General features: G+C 47.6%; 1 protein-coding gene across 1 annotated transcript; it reads left to right on the plus strand.

Annotated features, from left to right (window-relative positions):
* The first annotated feature begins 16 nt into the window (after positions 1-16).
* LOC132341318 (serine/threonine-protein kinase TAO3-like) lies at positions 17-22092 on the plus strand. Its single transcript, XM_059872776.1, has 9 exons — positions 17-25; positions 526-566; positions 2279-2392; positions 2471-2562; positions 4074-4170; positions 6197-6278; positions 9801-9884; positions 10883-11008; positions 21795-22092. The coding sequence occupies exons 1-9, from the start codon at positions 17-19 to the stop codon at positions 21897-21899; spliced, it is 750 nt and encodes a 249-aa protein (XP_059728759.1). The 3' UTR covers positions 21900-22092.
* Positions 22093-22388: the final 296 nt, after the last annotated feature.

Consider the following 22388-nt stretch of genomic DNA (forward strand, 5'->3'; position numbering starts at 1 on the left):
CCTATAGATCCACCCTATGGATCCTGTCTGACCCATAGATCCATCCCTGCCCCATAGATCCATCTCTGCCCCATAGCACAGCCTGGGCTACCTGCACAGCCAGGGCGTCATCCACAGGTGGGTCACCTATGGATCCACCTATAGATCCACCCTAGAGATCCTGTCTGCCCCATAGATCCATTCTATAGATCATCCCTGCCCTATAGCACAGCCTGGGCTACCTGCACAGCCAGGGCGTCATCCACAGGTGGGTCACCTATGGATCCACCTATAGATCCTATAGATCCACCCTATGGATCCTATAGATCCATCCCTGCCCCATAGCACAGCCTGGGCTACCTGCACAGCCAGGGCGTCATCCACAGGTGGGTCACCTATGGATCCACCCTATAGATCCACCTATAGATCCTGTCTGACCCATAGATCCACCCTATAGATCCTGTCTGACCCATAGATCCACCCTATAGATCCTGTCTGACCCATAGATCCACCCTATAGAGCCTATAGATCATCCCTGCCCCATAGCACAGCCTGGGCTACCTGCACAGCCAGGGCGTCATCCACAGGTGGGTCACCTATGGATCCACCCTATAGATCCACCTATAGATCCACCTATACATCCTATAGATCCATCCTATAGATCCTATAGATCCACCCTATAGATCCACCCTATAGATCCACCCTATAGATCCTATAGATCCTATAGATCCACCCTATAGATCCACCCTATAGATCCACCCTATAGATCCACCCTATAGATCCTATAGATCCATCCTATAGATTCTATAGATCCACCCTATAGATCCACCCTATAGATCCTATAGGTCCACTCTATAGACCCATCTATAGATCCTATAGATCCACCCTATGGATCCTATGGATCCACCCTATAGATCTACCTATAGATCCTATGGATCCACCCTATGGATCCACCCTATAGATCCACCCTATGGATCCCGCCTGCCCCATCGATCGTGGCCCCGCTGCCGCCCCCAGCCCCACTGACCCCTCCAGCCCCACATCCCCCGGCCACCCTGACCCCTGACCTCTGACCTCTCCCCAATGACCCCTGACCTCTGACCCCTCCCCCAGGGACGTCAAGGCCGCCACCATCCCTCCTGCGAGCCCCAGGCCACACTGACCCCTCCCACCCCCACTGACCTCTGACCCCTGAGTGACCTCTGACCCCTCCCCACTGACCCCTGACCCCTGAGTGACCTCTGACCCCTGACCCCTGACCTCTGACCCCTCCCCCAGGGACGTCAAGGCCGGCACCATCCCTCCTGCGAGCCCCCGGCCACACTGACCCCTCCCACCCCCACTGACCCCTGAGTGACCCCTGACTCCTGAGTGACCCCTGACCCCTGAGTGACCCCTCCCCAATGACCTCTGACCTCTGACCCCTCCCCAGGGACGTCAAGGCCGGCACCATCCTCCCGCGAGCCCCCGGCCACACTGACCCCTCCCACCCCCACTGACCTCTGACCTCTCACCTCCTCCCCAATGACCTCTGACCCCTGAGTGACCTCTGACCCCTCCCCAATGACCTCTGACCTCTGACCCCTCCCCCAGGGACGTCAAGGCCGGCACCATCCCTCCTGCGAGCCCCCGGCCACACTGACCCCTCCCACCCCCACTGACCCCTGAGTGACCCCTGACCCCTGAGTGACCCCTGACCTCTGACCTCTGACCTCTGACCCCTCCCCCAGGGACGTCAAGGCCGGCACCATCCCTCCTGCGAGCCCCCGGCCACACTGACCCCTCCCACCCCCACTGACCCCTGAGTGACCCCTGACTCCTGAGTGACCCCTCCCCAATGACCTCTGACCTCTGACCCCTCCCCCAGGGACGTCAAGGCCGGCACCATCCCTCCGGCGAGCCCCCGACCACACTGACCCCTCCCACCTCCTCTGACCCCTGACCCCTGAGTGACCCCTGAGTGACCTCTGATCTCTGACCCCTCCCCGATGACCTCTGACCCCTCCCCCAGGGACGTCAAGGCCGCCACCATCCTCCTGCGAGCCCCCAGCCACACTGACCCCTCCCACCCCCACTGCCCCCTGAGTGACCCCTGACCCCTGAGTGACCCCTGACCTCTGACCTCTGACCCCTCCCCCAGGGACGTCAAGGCCGGCAACATCCTCCTGCGAGCCCTCGGCCACGCTGACCCCTCCCACCCCCACTGCCCCCTCCCCACTGACCCCTGAGTGACCCCCTGACCCCTGAGTGACCCCTGACCCCTGAGTGACCCCTGAGTGACCTCTGACCCCTCCCCCAGGGACGTCAAGGCCGGCAACATCCTCCTGCGAGCGCCGGGCCAGGTCAAGCTGGGCGACTTCGGCTCGGCCGCCGTGGCCACCCCGGCCAATTCCTTGGTGGGGACCCCGTACTGGTGAGGGGGGGGGTGGGGGGGGCAGGGGTCAGAGGTCAGCGGGGAGGGGTCCCCAAGGCTGACCCCTGACCCCCCCAGGATGGCCCCCGAGGTGATCCTGGCCATGGACGAGGGGCTCTACGACGGCCGGGCCGACGTCTGGTCCCTGGGCATCACCTGCATCGAGCTGGGTCAGCGGGGAATTTGGGGAGGGGGCTTCGGGGGGGACTGGGGGAGGGGTCTCGAGGGGATTTTGGGGGGATTTTAGGGGATTTTTGGTGATTTTGGGGGATTTTTGGGGGTTTTTGGGGGGTTTTGGGGGGTTTGTGGTCGCTTGGCATCACCTGCATCGAGCTGGGTCAGCGGGGAATTTGGGGAGGGGGCTTCGGGGGGGACTTGGGGAGGGGTCTCGAGGGGATTTTGGGGGGATTTTGGGTTTTTTTTCGTAATTTTGGGGGATTTTTGGGGGGTTTTGGGGGGGTTTTGGGGTATGTGGGGTCCCTGGGCATCACCTGCATCGAGCTGGGTCAGCGGGGAATTTGGGGAGGGGGCTTCGGGGGGGACTTGGGGAGGGGTCTGGAGGGGATTTTGGGGGGTTTTAGGGGATTTTTGGGGGGTTTTAGGGGGATTTTGGGGAGATTTTTGATGTTGGGGGTCCCTGGGCATCACCTGCATCGAGCTGGGTGAGCGGGGAATTTGGGGAGGGGGCTTCAGGGGGGGATTTGGGGAGGGGTCTGGAGGGGATTTTGGGGTGAATTTGGGTTTTTTTTTCGTAATTTTGGGGGATTTTTGGGGAGATTTGGGGGGGGTTTTGGGGTATGTGGGGTCCCTTGGCATCTCCTGCATTGAGCTGGGTGAGCGGGGAATTTGGGGAGGGGGCTTCGGGGGGGTTGGGGGGATTTGGGGAGGGGTCTGGAGGGGATTTTGGGGGATTTTAGGGGATTTTAGGGGGGTTTTGGGGTATTTTGGGGTGATTTGGGGTGGGAGAGGAGGGGGAATTTGGGGAGGGGGCTTGGGGGGGTTTGGGGAGGGGTCTGGAGGGGATTTTTGGGGTGAATTTGGGGGGTTTTGGGGGATTTGGGGGATTTTTGGGGTGATTTGGGGTGGGTGAGGAGGGGGAATTTGGGGAGGGGGCTTCGGGTAATGGGGAGGGGTCACAAGGGGATTTTTGGGGGGAATTTTGGGGTTTTTCGTGGCTGAATTTGGGGTTTTTAAGAGACGATTTTTGGGGTGAATTTGGGCTTTTTAAGGACTGAATTTGGGGTTTTTCATGACTGATTTTTGGGGTGAATTTGGGGTTTTTAGGGACCGATTTTTGGGGTGAATTCGGGGTTTTCAGGGGCTGAATTTTGGGGTAAATTTGGGGTTTTTAGGGGCCGATTTTTGGGGTGAATTCGGGGTTTTTCGGGACCGATTTTTGGGGTGAATTTGGGGTTTTTAGGGACTGAATTTGGGGTTTTTCGGGACCGATTTTTGGGGTGAATTTGGGGTTTTTCGGGCTGATTTTTGGGGTGAATTTGGGGTTTTTAAGGACTGAATTTGGGGTTTTTTGGGGCCGATTTTTGGGGTGAATTTGGGGTTTTTAAGGACTGAATTTGGGGTTTTTTGGGGCCGATTTTTGGGGTGAATTTGGGGGTTTTCGTGACCGATTTTTGGGGTGAATTTGGGGTTTTTAAGGTTTTTTTTTCCCCCTGCCCCACAGCTGAGCGGAGGCCGCCCCTGTTCCAGCTGAACGCGATGAGCGCCCTGTACCACATCGCCCAGAGAGACCCCCCGGGCCTCAAGCACCCCCTGGAGTGGTCAGTGCCCTATAGATCCACCCTATAGATCCACCCTATAGATCCCTCCTGCCCCATAGATCCACCCTGCCCTATAGATTTACCCTATAGATCCATCCCTGCCCCACATCGCCCAGAGAGACCCCCCGGGCCTCAAACACCCCCTGGAGTGGTCAGTGCCCTATAGATCCACCCTATAGATCCCCCCTATAGATCCACCCTGCCCCATAGATCCATCCTATAGATCCATCCCTGCCCCATAGATCCACCCTGCCCCATAGATCCACCCTGCCCTATAGATTTACCCTATAGATCCCTCCTGCCCCATAGATCCACCCTGCCCCATAGATCCATCCTGCCCCATAGATCCACCCTATAGATCCATCCCTGCCCCACATCGCCCAGAGAGACCCCCCGGGCCTCAAACACCCCCTGGCGTGGTCAGTGCCCTATAGATCCCCCCTATAGATCCACCCTATAGATCCACCCTGCCCCATAGATCCACCCTGCCCTATAGATCCATCCCTGCCCCATAGATCCATCCCTGCCCTATAGATCCACCCTATAGATCCCTCCCTGCCCCACAGCGCCCAGAGAGACCCCCCGGGCCTCAGACACCCCCTGGAGTGGTCAGTGCCCTATAGATCCACCCTATAGATCCACCCTATAGATCCCTCCTGCCCCATAGATCCACCCTGCCCTATAGATTTACCCTATAGATCCCTCCCTGCCCCACATTGCCCAGAGAGACCCCCCGGGCCTCAGACACCCCCTGGAGTGGTCAGTGCCCCATAGATCCACCCTATAGATCCACCCTATAGATCCACCCTATAGATCCACCCTATAGATCCCTCCCTGCCCCATAGATCCACCCTGCCCTATAGATCCACCCTATAGATCCATCCCTGCCCCACAGCGCCCTGTACCGAGAGACCCCCGGGCCTCAAACACCCCCTGGAGTGGTCAGTGCCCTATAGATCCACCCTATAGATCCATCCTATAGATCCCCCCTATAGATCCCCCCTATAGATCCCTCCTGCCCCATAGATCCACCCTGCCCTATAGATCCACCCTACAGATCCATCCCTGCCCCACAGCGCCCAGAGAGACCCCCCGGGCCTCAAACACCCCCTGGAGTGGTCAGTGCCCTATAGATCCACCCTATAGATCCACCCTATAGATCCACCCTGCCCCATAGATCCACCCTGCCCCATAGATCCCCCCTATAGATCCACCCTGCCCTATACATCCATCCCTGCCCTATAGATTTACCCTATAGATCCCTCCCTGCCCCACATCGCCCAGAGAGACCCCCCGGGCCTCAAACACCCCCTGGCGTGGTCAGTGCCCTATAGATCCACCCTATAGATCCCCCCTATAGATCCACCCTATAGATCCACCCTGCCCTATAGATCCACCCTATAGATCCATCCCTGCCCTATAGATCCACCCTATAGATCCCTCCTGCCCCATAGGTCCACCCTATAGATCCCTCCTACCCTATAGATCCATCCCTGCCCTATAGATCCACCCTATAGATCCTTCCTGCCCTATAGATCCCTGTCTGCCCTATAGATCCACCCTATAGATCCATCCTATAGATCCTGCCCCATAGATCCCTCCCTGCCCCATAGATCTGCCCTATAGATCCATCCTGCCCCATAGAGCCATCCTATAGATTTATCCTATAGATCCATCCTACAGATCCCTCCCTGCCCCATAGATCCACCCTACAGATCCAACCCTGCCCCATAGAGCCATCCTATAGATTTATCCTATAGATCCTGCCCCATAGATCCCACCCTGCCCCATAGATCCATCCTATAGATCCATCCTATAGATCCTGCCCCATAGATCCATCCCTACCCCATAGATCCACCCTATAGATCCCTCCTGCCCCATAGATCCACCCTATAGATCCATCCTATAGATCCTGCCCCACAGATCCCTCCCTGCCCCATAGATCCACCCTACAGATCCAATCCTGCCCCATAGATCCACCCTATAGATCCTGCCCATTTGGGGTCCCTCCCCTCCCCCCCCCCAGGTCGGAGGAATTTCGGGATTTCGTCTCTCGCTGTCTCCGGAAGCTTCCGCAGGATCGGCCCCGGGCGCGGCAGCTGCTGCAGGTGGGAGCCCAAAATACCCCAAAAAACCCCAAAATAACCCAAATCACCCCAAAATAAACCCAAATAACCCCAAAAAACCCCAAAATAACCCAAATCACCCCAAAATAACCCCAAAAAACCCAAAGAACTCCAAAATAACCCCAAATCACCCCAAAATAACCCAAATCACCCCAAAATAACCCAAATTACCCCAAAATAACCCCAAAGAACCCCAAAAAAACCCAAAACTACACCAAAAACCCCCAAATCACCCCAAAATAACCCCAAAATAACCCCAAAAACCCCAAATCACCCCCAAATCACCCCAAAATAACCCCAAAAACCCCAAATCACCCCAAAATAACCCCAAAATAACCCAAGAAACCCCAAATCACCCCAAAATAACCCCAAAAAACCCAAAGAACCCCAAAATAACTCACAAATAACCCCAAAATAACCCAAAAAAACCCCAAAATAACCCCAAAATAACCCCAAATTACCCCAAAATAACCCCAAAAAACCCCAAATTACCCCAAAATAACCCAAATCATCCCAAAATTACCCCAAAATAACCCCAAAAAACCCCAAATCACCCCAAAATAACCCCAAAAAACCCCAAGATAACCCCAAAATAACCCCAAAAACCCCTAAATTACCCCAAGATAACCCAAAATAATTCAAAAAACCCCAAATTACCCCAAAATAACCCCAAAAAACCCAAAATAACCCCAAAATAACCCAAAGAACCCCAAAATAACCCCAAAAAACCCCAAATCACCCCAAAATAACCCCATAATAACCCAAATCACCCCAAAATAACCCAAAATAACCCAAAATAACCCAAATCACCCCAAAATAACCCCAAAATAACCCAAAGAACCCCAAAATAACCCCGAATCACCCCAAAAAACCCCAAAAAACCCCAAAATAACCCCAAAATAACCCAAGAAACCCCAAATCACCCCAAAATAATCCAAAAAATCCCAAATTACCCCAAAATAACCCCAAAAAACCCCAAATCACCCCAAAATAACCCCAAAATAACCCAAATCACCCCAAAATAACCCCAAAATTACCCAAATTACCCCAAAAAACCCCAAATCACCCCAAAATAACCCCAAAATAACCCAAAGAACCCCAAAATAACCCAAATTACCCCAAAATAACCCCAAAGAACCCCAAAAAAAACCCAAAACTACACCAAAAACCCCCAAATCACCCCAAGATAACCCCAAAATAACCCCAAAAAACCCTAAATTACCCCAAGATAACCCAAAATAATCCAAAAAACCCCAAATTACCCCAAAATAACCCCAAAAAACTCAAAATAACCCCAAAATAACCCAAATCACCCCAAAATAACCCAAATCACCCCAAAATAACCCCAAAAACACCAAAAAACCCTAAATTACCCGAAGATAACCCAAAATAACCCCAAAAAAACCAAATTACCCCAAAATAAACCCAAAATAACCCAAATTACCCCAAAATATCCCCAAATCACCCCAAAATAACGCAAAATAACCCAAATCACCCCAAAAAACCACAAAATAACCCAAATCACCCCAAAATAACCCAAAGAACCCCAAAATAACCCAAAATAATGCAAAAAAACCCCAAATTACCCCAAAATAACCCAAAGAACCCCAAAATAAGCCCAAAAACCCCCAAATAACCGAAAATAATCCAAAAATAACCCAAAATAACCCCAAAAAACCCCAAATCACCCCAAAATAACCCCAAAATAACCTAAAATAACCCAAATCACCCCAAAAAACCCCAAAATACCCCAAATCACCCCAAAATAACCCCAAAATAACCCCAAAATAACCCAAAGAACCCCAAAATAACCCCGAATCACCCCAAAATAATCCAAAATAACCCCAAAAAACCCCAAAATAACCCAAATCACCCCAAAATAACCCCAAAATAACCCAAAGAACCCCAAAATAACCCCGAATCACCCCAAATTACCCCAAAATAACCCCAAAATTACCCAAATTACCCCAAAATAACCCCAAAGAACCCCAAATTACCCCAAAATAACCCCAAAATTACCCAAATTACCCCAAATTACCCCAAAATGACCCCAAAAACCCCAAAGAACCCCAAAAACCCCCAAAATATCTCAAAAATCACCCCAAAATAACCCAAAAAACCCCACAATAATAAAAACCAACCCCATTTTTGGTGATTTTTGGTGATTTTGGGCTGATTTTGGGCTGATTTTGGGGTAATTTGGGCTGATTTGGGGCTGGTTTTGGTGATTTTTGGTACTTTTGGGCTGATTTGGGCCATTTTTGGGCTGATTTTGGCCGGTTTTGGGTGATTTTAGTGATTTTGGGCTGATTTTGGCCATTTTGGGGTGATTTTGGTGACTTTGGCCGGTTTTGGGGTGATTTTTGCCAATTTTGGGTGATTTGGGGCTGGTTTTGGCCATTTTTGGCTGATTTTGGCCATTTTGGGGCTTATTTTGACCGTTTTGAGCTGATTTTGCCCGGTTTTGGCTGATTTTCACTTTTTTGGGCTGATTTGGGGCATTTTGGCTGTTTTGGGCGGATTTTGGTGATTTTGGGCTGATTTTGGCCGTTTGGGCTGATTTTGGCCATTTTGGGTGATTTTGGGCTGTTTTTTGTCATTTTTGGGCTGATTTTGGTGATTTTGGCTATTTTTCGGCTGATTTTGGCCGGTTTTGGGCTGATTTTGCCCGTTTTTGGCTGATTTTGGCCATTTTTTTTGCTGATTTTGTCCGTTTCTGGGCTGATTTGGGCTGATTTTGGGCTGATTTTGCCCATTTTTGGGCTGATTTTGGCCGTTTTGGGGTGATTTTGGGCTGATTTTGGCCTTTCTTGGCCGTTTCTGGGCTGATTTTGGTCATTTTTGGGCTGATTTTGGCCAATTTGGGGCTGATTTTGGGCTGATTTTGGCCATTTTTGGCTGATTTTGGGCTGATTTTGGCCGTTTTTGGGCTAATTTTGGTCATTTTTGGGCTGATTTTGCCCATTTTTGGGCGGATTTTGGGCTGATTTTGGCTGATTTTGGGCTGATTTTGGCCGTTTCTGAGCTGATTTTGGGCCGTTTTTGGGTGATTTTTGGCTGATTTTGGCCATTTTTGGGCTGATTTTGGCCATTTTGTGCTGATTTTGGCCGTTTTTGGGCTGATTTTGGGCTGATTTTGCTCATTTTGGGCTGGTTTTGGGCTGATTTTACCCATTTTTGGGCTGATTTTGGCCGTTTTTGAGCTGATTTTGGCCATTTTTGAGCTGATTTTGCCCATTTTTGGGCTGATTTTGGCCGTTTTTGGGTGATTTTGGGTGATTTTGGGTGATTTTGGCCGTTTTTGGCCATTTTTGGCCGATTTTGGCCATTTTTGGGCTGATTTTGGCCGGTTTTGGCTGATTTTGGCCATTTTTTGCCGTTTCTGGGCTGATTTTGCCCATTTCTGGGCTGATTTTGGCCGGTTTTGGCCGATTTTGCCCATTTTTGGGCTGATTTTGTCCATTTTTGGGTGATTTTGGGTGATTTTGCCCGTGTCTGTCCCAGCACGCCTTCCTGGCCCAGCAGCGCCCCCCAGGGGTGGTCCCGGAGCTGCTGCGCAGAACCAAGATGGCCGCCAGGGAGGAGGAGGTGAGCGCCCCCAGTACAAACCAGTACAAACCAGTACAAACCAGTACAAACCAGTAGGGACCAGTACAAACCAGTAGGGACCAGTACAAACCAGTAGGGACCAGTACAAACCAGTAGGGACCAGTATAAACCCCTCCCAGTTTGTTTCCAGTCCATCCCAGTTGGATCCGGTTCATTCCCAGTCCCTCCCAGTTAATCCCAGTCCCTCCCAGTCCCTCCCAGTCCCTCCCAGTCCATCCCAGTCCCTCCCAGTTCCCTCCCAGTCCCTCCCAGTCCATCCCAGTCCATCCCAGTCCCTCCCAGTCCATCCCAGTTTGTTCCCAGTCCTGCCCAGTTGGGTCCAGTTCATTCCCAGTCCCTCCCAGTATAACCCAGTCTCCCTTTAACCTTTCCCAGTTTGTTCCCAGTCCAGCCCAGTATGATCCAAGTCATCCCCAGTCCCTCCCAGTCCCTCCCAGTATAACCCAGTCCATTCCCAGTTTATCCCAGTATAACCCAGTCCCTCCCAGTCCCTCCCAGTCCATCCCAGTCCATTCCCAATCCATCCCAGTCCATCCCAGTCCCTCCCAGCCCCTCCCAGTCCATTCCCAGTCCATTCCCAGTCCCTCCCAGTCCCTCCCAGTCCATCCCAGTTCCCTCCCACTCCATTCCCAGTCCCTCCCAGTCCCTCCCAGTCCCTCCCAGTCCATCCCAGTCCATTCCCAATCCATCCCAGTCCATCCCAGTCCCTCCCAGCCCCTCCCACTCCATTCCCAGTCCCTCCCAGTCCATCCCAGTCCCTCCCAGTCCCTCCCAGTCCCTCCCAGTCCCTCCCAGTCCATCCCAGTTCCTCCCAGTCCCTCCCAGTCCCTCCCAGTTCCCTCCCAGTCCCTCCCAGTATAACCCAGTCCATTCCCAGTTTATCCCAGTATAACCCAGTCCCTCCCAGTCCCTCCCAGTCCATTCCCAGTTTATCCCAGTCCATCCCAGTCTAACCCAGTCCCCCCCTGTGCCCCCAGGACGCCCCCAGCCCCTCCCCCAGCGTTCCCAGTTCTCCCAGTAGCTCCAGTGACCCCCCCAGTCCGGGGGAGCCCGAGGACGGCGCCGAGGGGGGAGGGGAGGGACCCCCCGGGACCCCCCCGCAGGTAACGGGAACGGGGGGGGGGGTTCTGGAACGTTCCGGGGATTTGGGGAAAAATTGGGAATTGGGGGGAGAAAAATTGGGAATTTTGGGGAAAATTTGGGAATTTGGGGGGGGAAAAATGGAATTTTGGAGGAAATTTGGGAATTTTGGGGGGAAACTTGGGAATTTTGGGGGGGAAAAATGGGGAATTTTGGGGGGGAAAAATGGGGAATTTTGGGGGAAATTGGGAATTTGGGGGGGAAATTTGGGAATTTTGGGGGAAAAATTGGAATTTTGGGGGAAAATTGGGGGGAAATTGGGACTTTTGGGGGAAATTGGGAATTTTGGGGGGAAATTTGAGAAAAATTGGGAATTTGGGGGGAAAAATTGGGAATTTTGGGAGATCAAATTGGGAATTTGGGGGAAATTTGGGAATTTTAGAGGAAAATTGGGAAAAAATTGGGAATTTGGGGGGAAAATTGGGGGGAAATTGGGAATTTGGGGGGGAAATTGGGAAAAATTGGGAATTTTGGGGAGAAATTGGGAATTTTGGGAATTTGAGGGGGAAAATTGGGAATTTTGGGGGAAAAATTGGGAATTTTCGGGGAAAATTGGGGAAAAATTGGGAATTTGGGGAAAAATTTGGAAGAAAGTTGGGAATTTTGGGGAAAATTGGGAATTTGGGGAAAAATTGGGAAATAATTGGGGATTTTGGGGAAAATTGGGGAAAAATTGGGAATTTTTCTGGTAAATTTGGGGGAAAATTGGGAATTTTGGGGAAAATTGGGGAAATTTTAGGGGAAATTTGGGAGAAATTGGGAATTTTATGGGGAATTTAGGAAAAATTGGGAATTTTGGGGGGAAACTGGGAATTTTGGGGGGAAATTGGGGAAAATTTGGGAATTTTGGGGGAAATTTGGGAATTTGGGGGAAAATTGGGGGGAAATTGAGAATTTTGGGGGGAAATTGGGGAAAAATTGGGAAATTTGGGGAAAAATTTGGGAAGTTGGGGGAATTTTGGGGGAAAATTTGGGAATTTGGGGGGGAAATTGGAGAAAAATTGGGAAGTTGGCGGGAAATTGGGGAAAAATTGGGAATTTTCAGGAAAATTTGGGGAAAATTGGGACTTTTGGGGGGAAATTGAGGAAAAGGTGGGAATTTTGGGGGAAAATTGGGGAATTGGGGGAAATTTGGAAAAAGTTGGGAAAACATTGGGAGTTTGGGGGGAAATTTGGGGAAAATCGGGAATTTTTCTGGTAAATTTGGGGGGAAATTGGGAATTTGGGGGGAATTTGGCAAAAAAATTGGGAATTTGGGGAAAAAATTGGGAATTTTGGGGTAAATTCAGGAAAAAGTTGGAATTTGGGGGGAAAATTTGGGAATTTTTCAAAAGAAATGGAGAATTTTGGTGAATTTTGTGAGAAATTCTGGGATTTGGGGGGATTTTGGGAGGAATTTGGGAATTTTTCAGAGAAATTTGGAAATTTTGGGGTAATTTTAGGAGCAATTTTGGAGTTTTAGGGGAAAATTGGGAATGTTGGGAGGAAATTGGGGAAAGTTCTGGAATTTTAAAGGAATTTGGGGAATTTTGTGGAGAATTTTGTGGAATTTTCAGGATTTCGGGGGAAATTTTGGAGGAAAATTTGGGAATTTTGGGAGAATTTGGGGAAATTCTGGGAGAATTTGGGGGAATTTTGGGAATTTTGGGGAAAATTTGGGAATTTTCGGGGGAAATTTGGGAATTTGGGGGGAAAAATTGGGAATTTTGGGGGAAAATTGGGGGGAAATTGGGACTTTTGGGGGAAATTGGGAATTTTGGGGGGAAATTTGAGAAAAATTGGGAATTTGGGGGGAAAAATTGGGAATTTTGGGAGATCAAATTGGGAATTTGGGGGAAATTTGGGAATTTTAGAGGAAAATTGGGAAAAAATTGGGAATTTGGGGGGAAAATTGGGGGAAAAATGGGAATTTGGGGGGAAATTTGGGGAAAATTGGGAATTTGGGGAAAAATTGGGAATTTTGGGGGAAATTGGGGGAAAATTGGGAATTTTGGGGGAAAATTGGGAATTTGAGGGGAAAAATTTGGGAAAAATTGGGAATTTGGGGAAAAATTTGGAAGAAAATTGGGAATTTTGGGGGAAATTGGGAATTTTGGGGAAAATTGGGGATTTTGGGGAAATTGGGGAAAAATTAGGAATTTTTCTGGTAAATTTGGGGGAAAATTGGGAATTTTGGGGGAAAATTGGGGAAATTTTAGGGGAAATTTGGGAGAAATTGGGAATTTTATGGGGAATTTAGGAAAAATTGGGAATTTTGGGGGGAAAACTGGGAATTTTGGGGGGAAATTGGGGAAAATTTGGGAATTTTGGGGGAAATTTGGGAATTTGGGGGAAAATTGGGGGGAAATTGAGAATTTTGGGGGGAAATTGGGGAAAAATTGGGAAATTTGGGGGAAAAACTTGGTAATTTGGGGGAAATTTGGGAAAAATTGGGAATTTGGGGGGAAAATTGGGAATTTTGGGGAAAAATTTGGGAAGTTGGGGGAATTTCGGGGGAAAATTTGGGAATTTTGGGGGGAAATTGGGAAAAAATTGGGAATTTGGGGGGGAAATTGGAGAAAAATTGGGAAGTTGTCGGGAAATTGGGGAAAAATTGGGAATTTTCAGGAAAATTTGGGGAAAATTGGGACTTTTGGGGAGAAATTGAGGAAAAGGTGGGAATTTTGGGGGAAAATTGGGGAATTGGGGGAAATTTGGAAAAAGTTGGGAAAACATTGGGAATTTGGGGGGAAATTTGGGGAAATTGGGAATTTTTCTGGTAAATTTGGGGGGAAATTGGGAATTTTGGGGGAATTTGACAAAAAAATTGGGAATTTGGGGAAAAAATTGGGAATTTTGGGGTAAATTCAGGAAAAGTTGGAATTTGGGGGGAAAATTTGGGAATTTTTCAAAAGAAATGGAGAATTTTGGGAGAAATTCTGGGATTTGGGGGGATTTTGGGAGGAATTTGGGAATTTTTCAGAGAAATTTGGAAATTTTGGGGTAATTTTAGGAGAAATTTTGGAGTTTTGGGGGAAAAATTGGGAATGTTGGGAGGAAATTGGGGAAAGTTCTGGAATTTTAAAGGAATTTTGGGAATTTTGTGGAGAATTTTGTGGAATTTTCAGGATTTCGGGGGAAATTTTGGAGGAAAATTTGTGAATTTTGGGAGAATTTGGGGAAATTCTGGGAGAATTTGGTGGAAATTTTGGGAATTTGGGGGAAATTTTGGGAATTTGGGGGGAAATTTTGGGAATTTTCAGGGATCTGGGGGAATTTGGGGAGTTTTTATAAATTTTGGGGAATTTGGGAATTTTTGGGTGGAATTTGGGGGGATTTGGGCTCTTTCATTTTAGGGTCCCCCTTCCCTCCGCTCCCCCCTCCCAAAATTCCCTTCAGGGCCCCAAAAAACTTTTCAAAAAAAATTTATCCTATTTTTTAATCACATTTTTTCTCAAAAAATTCAAATTTTGTCCCAAAAACCCCTTAAATTTACATTTTATCCCACTTTTCCCCTCACAAAAGGCCCAGTTTTCCCATTTTTTGCCATTTTCCCCTCAAAAATTTCAATTTTTATTCCCTTTTTCCCCTCACAAACGGCGCCTTTTTGTTCCCTCGGTGCCAATTTCTTTCTCCATCCCCTTTTTCCCAATTTTCCCTTTTTTCCCCATTTTTTTCCCATTTTTCTCCCATTTTTCTCTCGTTTTTTTCCATAATTTTTCCCCATTTTCTTTACATTTTTCCCCTCATTTTTTACTTATTTTTTCCCCTTTTTCCCTTCATTTTTTTCCTCATTTTTCCCCTCATGTTTTTCTCATAATTTTTCCCCAGTTTTTGTCAGTTTTCCCTATTTCCCCCTCATTTTCCCCCTATTTTTCCCCTCATTTTTACCCATTTCCCCCTCAAATTTTCTCATTTTTTCCCCCATTTTTTCCCCTCATTTTTTGGCATTTTCCCCCCATTTTTTTCCCATTTCCCCTCATTTTTTATTGATTTTTTTTCCCATTTCTCCTCATTTTTTCTTGATTTTTTTTTCCCATTTCCCCCTCATTTTTTCTTGATTTTTTTTTCCCATTTCCCCCTCATTTTTTTCCCATTTTCCCCTCAGTTTAACCCATTTTCTCCTCAGTTTTTCTCGTTTTTTTCCCCCCATTTTCCCCTCTCATATTTTGGCATTTTCCCCCCTTTTTTTTTCCCATTTCCCCTCATTTTTTCTTGATTTTTTTTTCCCATTTCCCCCTCATTTTTTTCCCATTTTCCCCTCAGTTTAACCCATTTTCTCCTCAGTTTTTCTTGTTTTTTTCCCCCATTTTTTCCCCTCTCATATTTTGGCATTTTCCCCCCATTTTTTCCCATTTCCCCTCATTTTTTCTTGATTTTTTTCCCATTTCCCCCTCATTTTTTCCCCATTTTCCCCTCAATTTAACCCATTTTCTCCTCAGTTTTTCTTGTTTTTTCCCCCATTTTTTCCCCTCATATTTTGGCATTTTCCCCCCATTTTTTTCCCATTTCCCCTCATATTTTCTTGATTTTTTTTCCCATTTCCCCCTCATTTTTTTCCCATTTTCCCCTCAGTTTAACCCATTTTCTCCTCAGTTTTTCTTGTTTTTTTCCCCCATTTTCCCCCCTAATTTTTTCCCATTTTCCCCCCATTTTTTTCCCATTTCCCCTCATTTTTTCTTGATTTTTTTCCCATTTTCCCCTCAATTTAACCCATTTTCTCCTCAGTTTTTCTCGTTTTTTTCCCCCATTTTCCCCTCTCATATTTTGGCATTTTCCCCCCATTTTTTTCCCATTATTTCCCCTCATTTTTTTCTTTTTTTTTTCCCCCATTTTTTCCCGTTTTCCCCTCATTTTTCCCCATTTTCTCTCCTCAGGACGACGCCATTTCCGCCATCTTCTCCCCTCAGGCCGCCATTTTGTCTCCCCCAAACCCCCAAAACTCCTCAACTTTACCCTCCCCAAATCCCCTTTTTTCCCCCCAAAATCCCCTTCTTTCCCCCCAAACCCTCATTTCCTCCACCCAAACCCTCATTTCCAGCCCCCAAAATCCCCTTTTTTCCACCCAAAACCCCCTTTTGTCCCCCTCATCCCCCTCCGCCGCCATTTTCCCTCCCCCTTCCCCTCAGGCCGCCATTTTGTCTTCACCGCCTTCCCCCCCTCCAAACACTGATTTACCCTTTTCCCACCCAAATTTACCCCCCGAAAACACAAATTCATCCCCTCAAAACACAATTTCACCCTATAAAAACACAATTTTATCCTCCCCAGACCCAAATTTCCCTTCTCAAAACTCCGTTTTACCTCTGAACGTGACATCTCCTCAGGCGGCCATTTTGTCTCACTCCACCGACACTTTACCCTCCCAAAATCCCATTTTTTCCCCTCAAAATTCCACTTTTTCCCCTCAAAATTCCACTTTTTCCCCTCAAAACCCCATTTTATCCCCCCCAGACCCAAACCCCCCCTCAGAAAACGCTGGTTTACCACCCCCAGACCCCAATCCCCCCTCCCCAAACCTCCCTTTCCCTCAGCCCGCCATTTTCTCCCCTCAGGCCTCCATCTTGCCCCCCCCCACCCCCTCCATTTTCCCACCCAAAACCTCCATTTTTTCCCCCAAAACCTCCCTTTTTTCCCCCAAAACCCTCACCCCTCCCTCCAAAACCCCTGTTTCCCCCCGCCACCCTTCCTTTTACCCCCCTCCCACCCCTCGCCGCGCCACCCTCCCCCTCCCCGCCCCTTCCCTCCTCCCCCACCTCCTCTGCTCCCTCCTGGCCTTCACCGCCGCCCTCCACCCCTCACCCCCCTCCCTCCTCCTCCTCCTGGCCGCGCTTTGGGCTCAAAAACGCCGATTTCGGGGCTTCCTCTCCGCCCTGGAGTGCGGCGCCACCGGGCTGGCGCTGGCCCACGCCCTCCTCCCCCTCCGCCCTCACCTCGGGGGTCCCTCCTCGGCCGCCTCAGCCTTGGCGGCCATCTTGGGCCTGGCCTCCATTTTAGGCCTCAGCGCTCGGCGCCGCCGCCTCTACGTGCCCGTGGTGGTTTTGGCCGCCCAACTTTGGTTTTCTCCTTGGTTGTTTTTACCTCTTTACGTCCTGGGCGAGCTCTCCCGAGGGGGTCGAGCCCATCGTTGGTGGCTCAGGGCTCTTTTGGGTTTGCCCCCTCCTCTTTTCCGCGCTTTTTCCCGCTTGGGTTTGGCCTCCGAGCGAGGCCTCTTCGCTTTTTTCCCCAAAACCAACAAAATGAGGTTCAGGAGTCGCCTCCCCGTGCCCCAAAAACGCTCTCGGGGAGGGGGTTCCTCCTCCCCCGGCTGTTCCCGGCGTTTTTTGGCGGCCCTCGAGCGTTTTGGGAGGAGTTTTTGGCGTTATTTCGGGAGGATTTGGGGCTTTTTGGCGGCAATTCCCGGCGGGAACGCCGCCCCTCCCCCACCCAGCCGCATCCCCCGCCCCGCCCCCCGGCCCCTCCCCCCACCCCCCAAAAAGGGACCCCAAGGGAGGGGACCCCTCCCCCACCCCGCCCCTCCCCCCCCCAGGAGGCCCTGGAGGTGATGGGGGGGTGGGGGAGGGGCGGCCGGACACTACGGGACCCCAAAAATCCCAAATTTGGGGGTCAAAAACGGCCCGAAAATCCCAAAATTTGGGGTCTGAAATCCCAAAATTTGGGGTCCAAACCGCCCCCAAAAATCCCCAAAATTTGGGGTCCAAAACGCCCCCAAAAATCCCAAAATTTGGGGTCTGAAATCCCAAAATTTGGGGTCAAAAAGGCCCAAAAATCCCAAAATTTGGGGTCCAAAACACCCCCAAAAATCCCAAATTTGGGGGTCAAAAATGCCCCGAAAATCCCAAAATTTGGGGTCCAAAAGGCCCCAAAAATCCCAAAATTTGGGGTCCAAAAGGCCCCAAAAATTCCTAAATTTGGGGTCAAAAAGGCCCCAAAAATCCCAAAATTTGGGGTCCAAAATCACAAAATTTAGGGTCCTAAAGGCCCAAAAATCCCAAAATTTGGGGTCAAAAACACCCCAAAAATTTGGGGTCCAAGAGGCCCCAAAAATCCCCAAAATTTGGGGTCAAAAATCCCAAAATTTGGGGTCCAAAAGGCCCAAAAATCCCCAAATTTGGGGGTCAAAACGGCCCCAAAATTCCTAAAATTTGAGGTCAAAAATTGCAAAATTTGGGGTCCAAAAGGCCCCAAAATTCCCAAAATTTGAGGTCAAAATTCCAAAAATTTGGGGTTAAAAAGCCCCAAAAATTTAAAAATTTGGGGTTAAAACGCTCCAATAATCTCCAAATTTGGGGGAGGTTTTGGGGCCAAACCCAAAAATTTGGGCTCAAAAGCCCCAAAATTCCCCAAATTTTGATTCACAACAGAAAATTTGGGGTTAAAAAGCCCCAAAATCTCCAAATTTGGGTCAATAAAGCCCCAAAATCCCCAAATTTTAGGGCTAAAATCCCAAATTTGGGGTCAAAACCCCCAGAAAGCCCAAAAATCCCAAATTTGGGAAAAAAATTTGGGGCCAAAGCCGAAGATTTGGGGACAAAAATTCCCCGAAATTCCCAAATTTGGGGTCAAAATCACAAATTTGGGGTCAAAAATCCCAAAAATCACCAAATTTTGGGGTAAAAAGGCTCCAAAATCCCAAAATTTGGGTTAAAAATCACAAATTTGGGGGTCAAAAAGGCCAAAAATCCAAAAATTTGGGGTCAAAACTTCCCCAAAATCCCAAAAACTCAAAAATTTTGGGTCTAAAAATTTAAAAATCCTCAAATTTGGGAGAAATTTTGGGGTGAAAAAGCTCCAAAATCTCCAAATTTGGGGTTCAGATCCCATTTTTAGGGATCCCCCTCCAAAATTTGGGAAATTTTGGGTTTAAAACCTCAAAATTTGGGTCCAAAACCTCAAAAAAAAACCCCAAATCCCCAAAAATTCGATTTTTGAACCCCTCAAATTTGGGATTTTCCCGATTTTTGGAGTTTTCCCCCCAAAATTTTGGGGTCCCCCCAATTTTTCCATATTTATTTTCCCGGGGGGGGTTCCCAAAATTCCATTTTTGGGTCATTTTGGGGTTTTTATTTCCTTTTTTTTTCCTTTTTCTTTTAAAAATTTGGGATTTTTTTTTCGGTTGGAATTTTGGTCGATTTTTGGTTTTTTTGGGTTTTTTTTTTTTCCTTTTTTGGTTTCGTCGTCGTTTTTTCTTTGCTGTTAATTTTATTTAAAATAGAATTATTTAAAATCTCCCGGTTTTCCTTTTTTGTTGTTGCTTTTTGGGGTTGTTTTGGGGGAAAAAATGGGAATTTTGGGGAAAAAATGGAAATTTGGGAGCTAAACAATGGAAATTTGGGGGGAAATGGGATATTTGGGGAAAAAATGGAAATTTTGGGGAAAAAATGGAAATTTTGGAGGAAAAAAGGGAATTTTGGGGAAAAATTTGAAATTTTGGGGAAAAATTTGAAATTTTGGGAGCTAAAAATGGAAATTTGGGGGAAAAATGGGAATTTTGGGGAAAAAATGGAAATTTTGGGGAAAAAATGGGAATTTTAGGGAAAAAATGGGAATTTTGCGGGGAAAATGAAAATTTGGAAGCTAAAAGATGGAAATTTGGGGGGAAAAATGGGAATTTTGGGGAAAAAATGGGAAATTTTTGGGGAAAAATTGAAATTTTGGGAGCTAAAAAATGGAAATTTTGGGGAAAAATGGAAATTTTGGGGGAAAAATTGAAATTTTGGGGAAAAAGTGGGAATTTTGGGGGAAAAAATTGAATTTTGGGGGAAAAAATGGAAATTTTGCGGGGGAAAATTGAAATTTTGTATGGGAAAAAAAAGGAATTTTGGGGGGGAAAAATGGAAATTCTTGGAGCATAAAAATGGAAATTTTGGGATAAAAATTGAAATTTTGGGGGGGAAAAATTGAAATTTTGGAGGGGAAAAGTGGAAATATTTGGGGAAAAAATTTAAATTTGGGGAGAAAATGAAATTTTGGGGGAAAAAAATAGAAATTTTGCATGGAAAAAAAGGAATTTTGAGGGAAAAGTTGAAATTTTTGGGAGGAAAAAAAATGAAAAATTTGGGGGGAAAATGGAATTTTTATAGGGAAAAGGATTTACAAGGAGAAAAATGGAAATTTTGGAGGGAAAATTTTAAAATTTTGGGGGGAAAATTAATTGAGGGGAAAAGGAGAAATTTTTTTGGGGGGGAAGGGGAATTTTGGGGGTTTTGGGTTCATTTGAGTGAATTTTGGGGGTTCTTTTTGCATGTTTGGGGGTTTTTTGGGGTGAAATTTGGAATTTTTGGGGTTTTTTTGGGTGATTTTGGGGTTTTTTGTTTATTTTGGGTGAATTTTTGGGTCATTTTGGATAAATATGGGGTGAATTTTGGGGGGTTTTGGGTCATTTTGGGTGAATTTTGGGGGTTTTTGGGTGAATTTTGGATAAATTTGAGGTTAATTTTGGGGGTTTTGGGTCATTTTGGGCGAATTTTGGGGTTTCTTGGGTGAATTTTGGATTTTTTTGGGTCATTTTGAGTGAATTTTGGGGGTTTTGGGGTCTTTTTGAGTGAATTTTGGGTTATTTGGGGTTTTTTGAGTCATTTTGGGTGAACTTTGGTCATTTTGGGTGAATTTTGGGGTTTTTGGGTCATTTTGGGCTAATTTTGGGGGATTTTGGGTCAATTTTGGGTTATTTGGGTCATTTTGGGTGAATTTTGGGTCATTTTGGGTGAATTTTGGGGGATTTTGGGTCATTTTTGGTGAATTTTAGGGGGTTTTGAGTCCTTTTTGGTCATTTTGGGTGAATTTTGGGGTTTTTGGGTCATTTTGGGTGAATTTTGGGGTTTTTGGGTAATTTTGGATAAATTTTGGGTGAATTTTGGGGGGTTTGGGGTCATTTTGGGTGAATTTTGGGTCATTTTGGGGGGTTTTGGGTCTTTTTAGGTAAATTTTGGGTTATTTGGGGGTTTTTGGGTCATTTTGGGTGAACTTTAGGGGTTTTTTGGTCATTTTGGGTGAATTTTGGGGGTTTTGGGTCATTTTGGGTCAATTTTGGTTTATTTGGGTCATTTTGGGTGAATATTGGGGGTTTTTGGGTGAATTTTGGGGGTTTTGGGCCATTTTGGATAAATTTTGGTTGAATTTTGGGGTTTTTGGGCCATTTGGGGTGAATTTTGGGCTTTGGGGGGTTTCGGGTGAATTTTGCGGGTTTTGGGTCATTTTGGGTGAATTTTGGGGTTTTTTTGGGTAATTTTGGGTGAATTTGGGGGTTTTCAGTGAATTTTTGGGTGAATTTTGGGGTTTTTGGGTCAATTGGGTGAATTTTAGGGGTTTTTGGGTCATTTTGGGTCATTTTTGCTGAATTTTGGGTCATTTTGGGTGATTTTTTGGTTATTTGGGGTTTTTTGAGTCATTTTGGGTGAATTTTGGGGGGTTTTGGGTGAATTTTGGGGGTTTTGGGTCATTTTGGGTGAATTTTGGGTTTTTTGGGGGTTTTAAGTCATTTTGGGTGAATTTTGGGTTATTTGGGGTTTTTGAGTCATTTTGGGTGAATTTTGGGGTTTTTTGGGTGAATTTTGGGGGGTTTTGGGGTTTTTTTGAGTCATTTTGGGGGTTTTTGGGTGAATTTTGAGGTTTTTTGGGTCATTTTGGGGTTTTTTGGGTCAATTTGAGGGTTTTGAGTGAATTTTTGGGTCATTTTGGGTGAATTTTGGGTCACTTTGGGTGAATTTTGGGGTTTTTTGGGTCACTTTGGGTGAATTTTGGGGCTCCCTCCCCGTTTTTCCCCCCCAGGTTCCGGAGCGGCCGCGGGCGGAACGTTCCGGAAAGATCCCGAAATTCCCGGAGCTCGTCTGGGCCCAATTCCCGGAATTCCCCCAATTCTCCCAAATTTTCTGACCCAAAATCCCCCAAATTCACCCCAAAATTGGGGATTTTCCTCAGGGGAAACCCCAAAAACCCCAAAAATGGGTAAAAAACCCCCAAAATCTTCATTTGGGAGGAGAAATCAACTCCCAACCCCCCCCTCATTAAACGGGGGCGTTAATTAATCTCATTATTATTATTAATAAACAGGACGCTGGTGACGTCATTGGCTCCGCCCGCTTTGTGCTAATTCGCGTTAATTAAGGCGTTAATTAAAGGGGAAACCGAAGCGTGAGGACGCGGGAGGGGGCGGAGCATCGCTAATGACCCCCGCGGTGATTAATTAGCCCGCTATTAATTAACAATTCCCGAAATTAACGCGGCACTTCCGCGTTGCCACGGCAACGGGAGGGGGCGCGGCTTAAAGCGGAAGCGCCACGCTGTCAAGGAATGCCGCTGATTGGCTGCGGCGTTGCTACGCGTGCTCTGATTGGCTGCGGCCGTTGCTAGGCGGGCTCTAGT

The sequence above is a fragment of the Haemorhous mexicanus genome, chromosome 38, assembly GCF_027477595.1.
Source record: "Haemorhous mexicanus isolate bHaeMex1 chromosome 38, bHaeMex1.pri, whole genome shotgun sequence".
Lineage (NCBI taxonomy): Eukaryota > Metazoa > Chordata > Aves > Passeriformes > Fringillidae > Haemorhous > Haemorhous mexicanus.